This window comes from Amia ocellicauda, chromosome 14 (genome assembly GCF_036373705.1).
Source record: "Amia ocellicauda isolate fAmiCal2 chromosome 14, fAmiCal2.hap1, whole genome shotgun sequence".
Taxonomy (NCBI): domain Eukaryota; kingdom Metazoa; phylum Chordata; class Actinopteri; order Amiiformes; family Amiidae; genus Amia; species Amia ocellicauda.
Window position 1 is genome coordinate 27,708,304 of NC_089863.1, and position 12,913 is coordinate 27,721,216.

Below are 12,913 nucleotides of genomic sequence, written 5' to 3' on the forward strand. Positions count from 1 at the left end.
TTTGATAGTATCGTATTTTTAATAAATTTTGTTTTTTAATGTACACTGTGCAATGTAGAATTTTCAGTACTGTGTATTTATGGCGTGGGTGTTTTTTACATAAATGCTTTATTAGTTGTTGCTGTTATTTTAATGTGCACAGTGCACTATTTACATTTGTATGTATTACTAAATCCATTTCAGTGTATGTTAAAGTGCAATACATGTTCTGTGATGTGCACTATTAAAATGTTTGTGCCCAGCAGGGCAGAAACCCCAAACACAGCCAAAGCCACAATGGAGTGCCTTAAAAATAAAAAGGCCAATGTCCTGGAGTGGCCCAGTCAAAGCTCGGACCTCAATCTAATTGAGAATATGTGGAAAGAGTTGAACATTGCTGTTCACCAATGGCCCCATCCAACTTGATGGAGCTTGAGCAATTTTGTAAAGACGAATGGGCAAACATTGCTGTGTCCAGATGTGCAAAGCTGATAGAGACTTTCCCACGTAGACTCATGGCTGTAATTGCTGCCAAAGGTGCCTCTACCAAATATTGACTGAAGGGGTGATCACTTATGCATTCAATTATTTTCTGTTTTGTATTTGTAATTAATTTAGAAAAAAATGCAGATCATATTTTTCACTTTGACATTATGGACATTTTCAGCGTTGATTACATGTTGACTGAATAAATCCATTCTGATTTCATGTTGTAACACAATGACATGTGGAAAAGACCAAGAGGGGTGAATACTTTTGAGAGCCACTAAAATGAAGCCACACAGCAATCTCCTTACACAAGCATTGGCAGTAGAATGAACTTTACTGAGAGCTCAATGACTTTCAACATGGCATCGTCATAGGATGCCCTGCTAGAGCTGCCCTGGTGAGCTGTAAGTGCTGTTATTGTTAACAGGAAACATCTAGGAGCAACAACAGCTCAGCTGCCACGTGGTCGGCAACACAAGCTCACAGAACGGGACTGTTGAGTGCTGAAGTACGTAGCTCATAAAAATAGTCTTTTTTAAATACAAAGCGAAAGAACTCCAATCACGAAATCTCAAAAATCGTGCCAACGCCAATAATGCCCTTCTGTTTACGTCATCTGACATATGGCGGAATAAGTCCGGGCTTCTGAATAAAAGAGCCAATCATCAATTGGTAAAGTAATCGCGTCACTCGGGTATTACACACAATGTTAAACAGACCCGGGACCCGAAGTACAAGAATGGGACCTGAGCCGGACTCGGCTGACCGTTTAAAATATGGACCCAAACCCGTATGGGTGGACCCGTGAAGATCTCTACCGAGCAGTTGCACAAGCCTAAGATCTTCATGCGCAATGCCAAGCGTCGGCTGGAGTGGTGTTAAGCTCGCCACCATTTGACCCGGGAGCAGTGGAAATGCGATCTCTGGAGTGACGAATCACGCTTCACCATCTGGCAGTCCGACACAGGAATCTGGGTTTGGCGGATGCCAGGAGAACGCTACCTGCACAAATGCATAGACCAACTTATTTTGGAGGAGGAATAATGGTCTCAGGGCTCGGCCACTTACTCCCACTGAAGGGAAATCTTAATGCTACAGCCTACAATGACATTCTAGATGATTTTGCACTTCCAAATTTGTGGCAACAGTTTGGGGAAGGCCCTTTCCTGTTTCAGCACAAAGTGAGGTCTATACAGAAATAGTTCGTCAAGATTGGTGTGGAAGAACTTGAGTGGCTTGTACCTGACCCTGACCTCAACCCCATCAAATACCGTTGGGATGAATTGGAACGCTGACTGTGATCCAGGGCTGATCACCCAACATCAGAGCTCATTAATGCTCTTGTGGCTGAAATCCCCTCAACAATGTTCCAACATCTAGTGGAAAGCTTTCCCAGAAGAGTGGAGGCTGTTATTGCATCAAAGGGGGGACCAACTCCATATTAATGCCCATGATTTTGGAATGAGATGTTTGACGAGCAGGTGTCCACATACTTTATGTACTTTGACCCCCTGTCCAGTATTTTGAATATGTCGTTAAAAATTGTATTAGTGTACAATTTGCCCTCAACCCCACATCCATTGACGTCTAATTGCCAGCACCCCCTCTAGGTTGACATTTCGCAAACCCCCCCACCAGGGGTCCGTTATTTTCATATCTCAAAAGTGGCAAACAAGGTGCAGGGGGCATGACTCCTGCATGTGACCTTAACTCCCTGGCAACCATCTTTTGGACATTTCAGATAACAGATGGCTATAAAATGAGGTTAATGAGGTAGATGAAGAATTTGGAAATACTTAAAACTTTACAGTTAAAGTGGACTTTACTTCTGTAGCGTAAGGTACACTTATAAATTTCAATTAAAGAAGTGAATTTATAGTATCACCTTATCACGAATCCTGGAATCTTGTAGAACTCAATTTCTGTAATAATTGGACGCAGACACCAATTCCAAAGATATAAATTGTCAAATTTATTCAAAACAAAGACTAAATGTAGCACTACACTAATTATACAAAAGGGAAAAACTAATTAAAATTCAAATCTAGATCAACAAATCAAAGACAAATCACTTCCGTGACCAAATCAAAGACCATGGGATCGCATATGATAACACAAATCGTTAAACAAAAAAGGTTATAAACACATTGACTACAATACCGGTTAGTAAGACGAAGGTGAGTCTCTCATTAGTATTGTTAGTCAGACATTAAATAACTACGCAGGTTAGTATTTATGTCAGGTAACTTCTCGTTATATATATATCAGTCTCATTTATGTTTAGGTGCTGAGAAAGATCCTATCATTACTTGTTACCACAATTTCCCATAACTGATTATTATTCAATGATTAAGGATAGGCAGGGCCACCAATAATCTAATGTCTATTAACTTGTGTCAATTTCAGACTAAACAGTTAAACAGGAGTGAGAAGATATTTCTCGGCGTTGACAGATTTTATTTCTAAAATTATCAACAAAACAGTTTAATGCAACACACATTTATATTTAAGAAAACTAAATGATATTACACATTCTAGAGTTATAAATCACAGATTAACATTTCTAATTGATTTCTCAAATGTCATGAATAATAAACTCCAAACTGTTAAACTTATCTGAACTTCGTCGCAGAGAGGCCTCTCTGGCTTCGGGCTCAGATAACAGCACATGGCACGAGGTCCGTGTGGTTGGGAACAAAGGCAGTCCGGTTCGGCTTTGTCCAAGAACTTCCACTCAGTCGATGCACCTGGAAGTTGGGGTTTCGCGAATGTAGAGTCTTTTCCAAACAGATTTTCCACTGGTTTGAAGGCTCCAAGGTTGTGCACAAAATCTTCTTGGCAAGCACCGTACTTATTTGAAGACAAAGTCTTTGAGGAAAGCAGGACCCTGTTCGTTCCGAGGGTCAAGTTTCTTAAGACTCAAATAGCTATTTAAATGACTGACACTTTCGTATACAGTCGACTTAGTCAATTGTCCAGCTGTAAAACTCCACTGATCAGGTGGGCACAGGCGGGCAGCGCAGTCTGTAAAGTTCTTTATTTAATAAAGTCCTTTAAAAGAATTCTTCGTACGGCTCAATCTCCTTCTCCCAGTTTAACTCTTCTGTTGCCGGCAAAGACTTGGTTGGTTTCTGGTTCCGGTTCTGGCAACAGAGCTACAGGTTGAGCTGTGGCAGCGAGTTACTGGTTCAGGTGAGAGAGAGAGAGAAAGACTGTCCGCTGTTCCTTATAGTCTGTCAGATCAACAGGTGATTGGTCCCTGAGTTCTTGAGATTGGATTCCAAGCTGATGAGCTAAGGGAATCTGATAACTTGGGGGGGGGAGAGGTTTTCTTTAGATCAGTGCTTCAGCTCAGAGCTAAAATGCTCTTATCCAAATACACCCAACATAACGCTACACTTCTTTTGCAAGAGGTTTATGAGAGATGCCCTGAGATTATAGAATCAATTCTAGAAAGTGAGAGGTGTGAGAAAGTGAAGGTGTCATATAATTACAATTAATAAAAAATAATGTATTATGTACTAATAGCTAGAGTGAGAACTGATATTATTTTATAACACCCAACACACAACAATACCTATGAAGTTACATATTTTGTTAATTTAAGAAAACTGGACTTAATATCTGGGTGAGTTTAATGAAGGGGGAAAGCGTGAAGCAGCTCCATGACCTCAGCTCCGGCTCCAGCAATGCCAGCTCCAGCTCCGCTCCGTGAGCGGCCAAACCTACTTCACACTTTTCTCTCCGCTTTTTGTGTTTGTTGCGCAGATTTCCGCAGATTTGCACAGATCTGCAGAAATCTTCTGATCCCATTGGTGGCACAGCGCAGATCTGCGCATAACTGCGGACATAAGAGGTATAAGAGGTACATCTAATCCGATCACCGAGAGGGTCTAGTGTTGGTGGGGGGGGAACCTAAAAAACAATGATCCCTCGATCCACCTCTCCTGTATTTCAGTGACCGCAGCGCCGGTCCTCTCTGTGTCCACCTCTCCTGTCTCTCAGTGACTGCAGCTCCTCTCTTCTCTGTGTCCACCTCTCCTGTCTCTCAGTGACTGCAGCGCCGCTCCTCTCTGGGCAGCCAGCTCTGCCTGTGTCGGCCCGTCTCTCTGGCCAGGCTGTGGTCACTGAGCTGGTACCGGGTCAGATCTGTCTCTGCTTCGTATCTCTGACAGTGAAGAGACTCTGCAGGGTGGACTCTCTGTTTAGGGTTCAATAGTGATCCAGTTCACTGTGGGATTTAGTTTCTGTGTCCCAGTGATCCAGACAGGAGGTTTGATCTTCATAATCTGGTTGACTCTGATTGGGGGCAGGAAAGGAGTGCTCACCTGAACCCGGTCAGTGTTCACAGTGTTAGTGTGGGTCAGTATGAGCTTAAGGGGTCTGTTTTCTGTCTCTCTCTCTCTCACACACACACACACTTTACTTTCTCTTTCACTCTCACTCACTCCTGTTTGAGCTAAAGCAATACTATCACTTTTCAAAGTGCGTGGCTGTGTTGCGTTCATTCAGTCAGTCATCTGTATAGTGGTACTATTGTCACTAACCTCACTCTCACTCACACATACTGCCCTGAGCTCTATACACGTTCGTTTGTGTGTGTGTGTGTGTGTGTGTGCGTGTGTGTCTTCCTGTTGAAGCTCTGCTCTTCGCAGCTCAGCTGTCTCTTCTGGGAAGTGAAAGATGCAAGTGAAGAGCCCCAGTGACCACAGGCCTGTGACAGGAAGTGCCTCTGCTGTCTTCATTGTCTCGAGCCTCTGCACCACAGAAACACACTCCCGCAGCGAGGGTTACTTCCTCTCTGATGCGGTGGTGCCCCACCTCCCACAACACTGCCCTCTGCCTCTTTGATCTCATTCTCTCTCTCTCTTGCGCTTCCCCACATCTCTCTCTACACCTTTCACCTCAACTGCCCTTCCTCTTTCTTCCTCCTCAGTCGGTTTGTTTCAGTTTCGGCAGTGACCTGTGCACCGGGCCCACAGAGCTGCATCGCTATTGTTAGATTTGAAGGCCGTGGCTGTTTGCAGCCAGCCGGCCGCAGTGGCCCCTGTCCATGTCTACCCCTGTGAGCTCTGTGTCAGACTCCCCTCAGATTGTTATTATCATTAGTATTTTAGTATTATTATTAATAGTAGATTGTTGTAATTATTATCATTATTGAAATGTATGTACACTTTACACTTTACTCAAAACATGCTTCGAGTCCCACATCTCCCAGTGTGTGTGTGATTGTTTGAGTGTGTGTATCTGTGTGTGTTTGAGTGTGTCATTGCATGAAATGTTCTCTCCCTCTGACTCACGCACATAGAAACGAGAACTTCTTGCAAAGAAGCAGCCTGGCTCGGAAAGACGGGAACATTATTTTTAAGAGCTTGTGTGAGTGTGTTGTGTGTGTGTGTGTGTGTGGTAGTTTGTGTGTCAGTTTTATCTTGAGAGGGAATTGAAGGCGGGGCTGAGCTGGCACAGTTGAGGAAGCTGAGGTTTGTGTGAGTCTCTGTATGTGTGAATGTGTGTGTGTGTGTGTGTGTGTCTGTGTAAGCCAATGTCCTGTGTCTCTTAGTGTCACTCTCCTGCAGGCAGTATGGGAGCCGCTACTCTGTGCGCTGTGCTGTGTGAGTACCACCGTCTTTCTCTACTCTCTGAGACACTGTCTGTGTGTGTGTGAGTACCACTGTCTCTCTCTCCTCTCTGAGACAATGTGTGTGTGTGAGAGTACCACCGTCTATCTCTACTCTCTGAGACACTGTGTGTGTGAGAGTACCACCGTCTCACACCTCTCTGAGACACTGTGTGTGTGAGTACCACCGTCTCTCTCTCTCCTCTCTGAGACACTGTCTGTGTGAGAGTACCACCGTCTCTCTCTCCTCTCTTAGACACTGTCTGTGTGTGTGAGTACCATCGTCTTTCTCTCCTCTCTGAGACACTGTCTGTCTGTGTGTGTGGGTGTGAGTGCCACCATCTCTCTCCTCTCTGAGACACTGTCTGTGTGTGTGAGTACCATCGTCTTTCTCTCCTCTCTGAGACACTGTCTGTCTGTGTGTGTGTGTGTGTGAGTACCACCGTCTCTCTCTCTCGTCTCTGAGACACTGTCTGTGTGTGAGAGTACCACATTCTCTCTCTCGTCTCTGAGACATTAGACACATTTACATGGCCATCCCTGATCCGGATCAGACACATCGGTACATTTGATCCTGGCAGTGTAAACGCTTGACTGACTCAAGTCCCAGCATGCACTGCAGTGGCGTGTGTTTTAAAGGCAGGTGGCAGACAAACAGCCTTCACATCAGTGGAGCAGATAGGAGAGCAGATCCCTACTGCCAATATTATATTATTATTATTTTTATTTCTTGGCAGACGCCCTTATCCAGGGCGACTTTCAACATAAGTTCAATACAAAATGCAAGAATACAGTTAAGTACAAGGCATCAAACATTACAAATTCAAATTTACATTAAAAGAAGCAATTCAAGATATAATACATTTTACAACTTCCAATTTATACAGTTAAGTACTGTAAGTGCAGACATACACTCACCTAAAGGATTATTAGGAACACCATACTAATACTGTGTTTGACCCCCTTTCGCCTTCAGAACTGCCTTAATTCTACGTGGCATTGATTCAACAAGGTGCTGAAAGCATTCTTTAGAAATGTTGGCCCATATTGATAGGATAGCATCTTGCAGTTGATGGAGATTTGTGGGATGCACATCCAGGGCACGAAGCTCCCGTTCCACCACATCCCAAAGATGCTCTATTGGGTTGAGATCTGGTGACTGTGGGGGCCAGTTTAGTACAGTGAACTCATTGTCATGTTCAAGAAACCAATTTGAAATGATTCGACCTTTGTGACATGGTGCATTATCCTGCTGGAAGTAGCCATCAGAGGATGGGTACATGGTGGTCATAAAGGGATGGACATGGTCAGAAACAATGCTCAGGTAGGCCGTGGCATTTAAACGATGCCCAATTGGCACTAAGGGGCCTAAAGTGTGCCAAGAAAACATCCCCCACACCATTACACCACCACCACCAGCCTGCACAGTGGTAACAAGGCATGATGGATCCATGTTCTCATTCTGTTTACGCCAAATTCTGACTCTACCATCTGAATGTCTCAACAGAAATCGAGACTCATCAGACCAGGCAACATTTTTCCAGTCTTCAACTGTCCAATTTTGGTGAGCTTGTGCAAATTGTAGCCTCTTTTTCCTATTTGTAGTGGAGATGAGTGGTACCTGGTGGGGTCTTCTGCTGTTGTAGCCCATCCGCCTCAAGGTTGTACGTGTTGTGGCTTCACAAATGCTTTGCTGCATACCTCGGTTGTAACGAGTGGTTATTTCAGTCAAAGTTGCTCTTCTATCAGCTTGAATCAGTCGGCCCATTCTCCTCTGACCTCTAGCATCAACCAGACATTTTCGCCCACAGGACTGCCGCATACTGGATGTTTTTCCCTTTTCACACCATTCTTTGTAAACCCTAGAAATGGTTGTGCGTGAAAATCCCAGTAACTGAGCAGATTGTGAAATACTCAGACCGGCCCGTCTGGCACCAACAACCATGCCACGCTCAAAATTGCTTAAATCACCTTTCTTTCCCATTCAGACATTCAGTTTGGAGTTCAGGAGATTGTCTTGACCAGGACCACACCCCTAAATGCATTGAAGCAACTGCCATGTGATTGGTTGGTTAGATAATTGCATTAATGAGACATTGAACAGGTGTTCCTAATAATCCTTTAGGTGAGTGTACATCCTGGAAAGTAAAGCTAAGATATAAGGTCACAGTCAAGGGTTACGGGAAAGGGAGCAAGGAGGAAATCAATCAATAATGCAAGATGGATGATAAAATGCTATGAAGTGCTATCTAACGGGGATTAAACAGGACTAATATTACAAGTGCTGTCTGAAAAGATGTGTCTTGAGTAAGCGCCGGAATGAGGTCAAGGACTCTGCTGTTTTGACTTCGGTGGGCAGGTCGTTCCACCATTTAGGGTTCAGGGATGAGAAGGAGCGGCTCTGGAGGAAGGAGAGTAGAGAGGAGGCAGAGTTAGTCTTGTGGCACTGGAGGAGCGCAGTGGTCTGGAGGGGATGTATGGAGAGACGAGTGTCTGAAGGTAGCTTGGTGCAGTTTGGTCGAGACAGTGGTAGGTGAGGGTCAATGTCTTGAACTGAATGCGTGCCGCTATCGAGAGCCAGTGGAGGGAGCGGAGCAGTGGAGTAGCGCAGAGTTCTGGATAAGCTGAAGCAGGCAGGTAGTAGTTGCAGGCAGGCCGGCCAGGAGGGAGTTGCAGTAGTCCAGGTGGATTATAATTATACATATATTGTTAAAACTAACACTAAATGGCTTGTTATTTTATGTTAGCAAAAATGTATAATTCTATTTTTATTTTCAATGCTTCAAGTGCGTTGGTTTTACTTGTTAGAATAATTCGTAACGAGACTTCGCAATTTCCGATGCAGCCCTGTGTTCTAAAAGACGCATTTAATATACATGTATAATTCAGCTTGGTCTAGCAGCGTTTTAAAGGCAGGAGGCAGACATGCATCAGTGGAGCAGATCAGAGACCCTTCCCTACTTCCCTTATTACTAATGAAATACTGTTAAAATGAAAACTCAATGACCTCACTGCCCTGCACCATCCTTGTCCTGTTCTGATAGATTAGTATATTGCACATGTGTCATCTGGGCTGCTGTCTTCACTCGCTGTGATGAGTGCCCGTGTTTCTCATATGTGTTTAGTGCTGAGGTCCCAGTCAGGCAGTGCTCAGCCATCAACGTCTCTGGGGAATTCCTGAGCTCTTTGCTCTTGAAGTCTTTCTTGGTCTTTGAACTGCTTTGTGTGTGTGTGAGGGGGGGGCGGCTGTGCTGCTGTCACAACTGAAAAAGTGTGTCTTGGGATCCTATCCTTATATGTGTTATGTTTTAATGTGTTATCTTGTTATTTAAATTATTATATATGTGGTGTGTTTCTCTAGCTGGGGTACAGAGGCCTACCTTATCAGCTGTTCTTGGCTTCTTTTCTTTCCTTTCCTTTTCAGCCTTCTCTTCTTTGTCTTTTCTCTTCTATTAATTTGTGTTTTTCTGTTTGTTGATACCATCTACCGTGTAGTGATGTCTGTGTCTATTTCTCTATATAGAGATATGTGCAAATGTTTATATATATTTTGAAGTTCCTTTGCTTCTTATTCAATATATTTAGGTTAAATTTCCTGTATTGTATCTCTCTCTCTCTCTCTCTCTCTCTCTCTCTCTCTCTCATTTCTGATTCCATGACTAACATAGGCAGTGTTGACAAAGCAATTATTTTTATTCAAATAATACAATATATCTGAATAACAAGAACAGCAAAAATCATAATAAATAATACAAATTCGGTGAAAAGACTAATAATAACAGTAATGACAGAATAATAGTAATCCGCTGAGCAGTGTAAAGCCATCAGATCAAATGTTCCTCTCAGGTAGATGGTATACTCGTCGGTACGATAGATCCTGGCCATGTGATGCTCGACTGGCTCCAGTCCCAGCATGCACTGCGGCGGCGTATGTGTTACAGGCAGGAGGCAGATAAACACCTTTCACATCAGTGGAGCTGGACTCCATTCAACTAATTACGTGACTTCTAAAGACAATTGGTTTCAGCACAGCTCAATCAGGTGTATCAGAGCAAAGGGGGTGATGACTTATGCATTCAATTACTTTCTGTTTTGTATTTGTAATTCATTTAGAACAATTTGCAGATGATATTTTACTGACCATCCCAGCATCAGGATATCTTCTTCCAATAATTTATAGACAGACAAACAGAGAAGTCAATATATCAAAAGACAGAAGGCAGGCAGGCAGACAATCAGAAAAACCAAGGAACAGATTGGACAGCCAAAAAACAGACACCTAAGTTACATTTTTATACTTTTGAGATTCAAGTAGAAATGTCATAATTATATTCATGTATGAAGATATAAAGGAACAGAAAATGTAAAGAGAGAAAAAAGGATCAAGGCAATAAAAAGTGAAGCATTGAGTATTGTGAGTACTACAGACTAGTGTTTTGAGTTGTGTGTGTGTCCGCGTGTGTGAGGCATTAATTACAAGATAAATGCAAAATATTTGCATTTTTCTGTTTGGGGGTGGGGGGGGGGGGATCCTTGTCTGGTGCTCAATGTGAAGCTTTGTGATGTTATCCCATTCTTAGTTACCGCTGCCATAGGTGAAGTGTATAATGTCTTTATCCAGTGAATGAACGATTCAAAAACCAATTACCAAAGTAGAAATGTCCAGTTCACTGTGTCAAAGGCTTTTTCTGTAGCTAATGATACAATTATTGTTTAAATTGAGTAGGCGACGCATGTTGTTTGAAGAGCGTCTACCTCTGATGAAGCCAGTTTGGTCGGGGTAGATAAGCAATGGAGTTACCGATTCTAATCAGGTGGCTAGAGCTTCACTGATTATCTGAAGGTCTGTATTTATTAGATATAGGGGGCGATAGCTAGAGCATAGTGTTGGGTCCTTGTCTGGTTTAAGTAATACTGAGATAAGGGCTGTGTTCATGTGTGGAGGAACTGTAGAAGATTGTTTTAATTTGGATGCCATTTTGGTAAATAATGGTGAGATTGTTTGCCAGAAGTGTTTATAAAACTCGGTAGGGTTCATGAATGGCCCAAAACCCCCAAATATTTTAGTTTTCCAATTGCTTATTGTGGAACGAAAATTGAATGACCAAAACACGGACCATATACACAGCTGGATGTTAACTGGACTGGACTGAAACTGCCTAGAAAGCAAAGCGTCTCTTTTCCTTTTTCATCAGGGATGAGATATCTGAGGTTTCACCAGGAGCAGTAATATCCAAACTGAAAACGGGAAACGATGTCATTCTCTATTTTCTGTCTGTGAGAAAAACCTAAAATACAAAATCACTGTGACATCGCTATCACACTCTAGCGTCTGCAGGCTGGAATTACATCTGTTGGTATAATTTCACTTACTTTTCAGTAATCTAATACTCGTTTGAATGTTGTGTATGGTCTGTCCCAAGGGTCATTTCTAGCCTTTTGGGGGCCCTAAGCAGGATTTGATTTGCCCCCCCCTCACTTTTTTTCCTCATCCCATTTTTTTCAATGACATAGGTTTAGTGTCTTACACATTTTTGCCCCAGGCTCAGTCATAGTCAGCAGCACCTGTAGTCTGAAGTCTGTCAGTCAATAAAGGTCCTGACAGATATTGCAGATTTAAATAAGTGTCTAAACCAGGGGTTCTCAGACTTTATCTTGAGCCTCTCTGATCAATGACAAAAAATGACTGCGCCTCCTCATAGTTTATAAGAACAATACAGCAATATTTGGAAAATCATGAATAAAAAAGTAGGGATTTGATCAATATAGAGATCCGTATGAGTTGCAGAAATAGGCTATACATTTTGAGATCAAAAACAGTAGAAATGGACACCGCTAAAATAAAACTTTACAACCTTTTAAGAAACATGACACAAACCAATGATAGATTAATTCCATATAATATTCATTATTCCTATCTGATCAGTGGGAGGGTTGTGTTTGTTTCCTCAATGCCCAAAGTAATGGGATTTGGGGTTGCAATTTTAGACACATAAGTCATCTTCCAAAGAAAGCGATATTTAGTTTTAATTGCAGTTAATGTCTAGAAGCCGCTCCATGTAAATCCCAGTTTTAAATAAGCTTTGTCAAATTTTCAGCTTTTGTGTTTTGACTGAACCTCCACTGATGTATTGGACGCAACAACTTATACATTTCTCACAACAACTTCTCTTTAAGCACAACGTGTATGGCAAGCCAAATTATCATTTAGAGATATCATAAATCATTTAAAGATATCTTCATATATTTCAAGATATATCGGAAACTTTTAAAGATATCTGCAAATCAATTTGAGATATTTGAAAATCATTTAAAGATATCTTATTTAAAAGTACATTTAGAGATATCTCTAAATAATGTAGAGATATCTATAAATCATTTTGAGATATCTTCAAAACGTTTAGAGATATCTGCAAATCATTTAGAGAATTCATTTAGGTGAACTTGGACTGTCCAGTTCAATTAAAGTAAAAAGAAAAAAAAAAAACATACAGCCAGCTAGGTTTAGCTACACATCTCATGTCATCGTTATATTGCTGTACCTTTCTCTTGTGCTTGTTTTTCCTTCAGTTTATTTTTGTGTGCCATATAGGTGCGTTCTTGTATTTTTTTCCGCTACTGTAATTTGGTTGCGTCGCAATCCTAATTTTGTTATTCAAATTTTCTACTACACCCAAGGCAGGTTTGATTGATGGCAGGTTTCTAGAGCATAACTTACACCGATCAGCCATAACATTATGAGCACTGACAGGTGAAGTGAATAACATTGATACTCTCATTATCATGGCACCTGTCAGTGGGTGGGATATATTAGGCAGCAAGTGAACA

General features: G+C 42.1%; 1 protein-coding gene across 1 annotated transcript in view; it reads left to right on the forward strand.

Annotated features, from left to right (window-relative positions):
* The first annotated feature begins 5,995 nt into the window (after positions 1-5,995).
* The window catches only part of LOC136767577 (Fc receptor-like protein 5), a 170,832-nt gene continuing 163,914 nt past the window's right edge, over positions 5,996-12,913 (forward strand). The window contains exon 1 of the mRNA XM_066721459.1: positions 5,996-6,080. Coding sequence (XP_066577556.1) covers positions 6,050-6,080 — 31 coding nt within the window. The 5' untranslated portion in view covers positions 5,996-6,049. The remainder of the gene's footprint in view (positions 6,081-12,913) is intronic.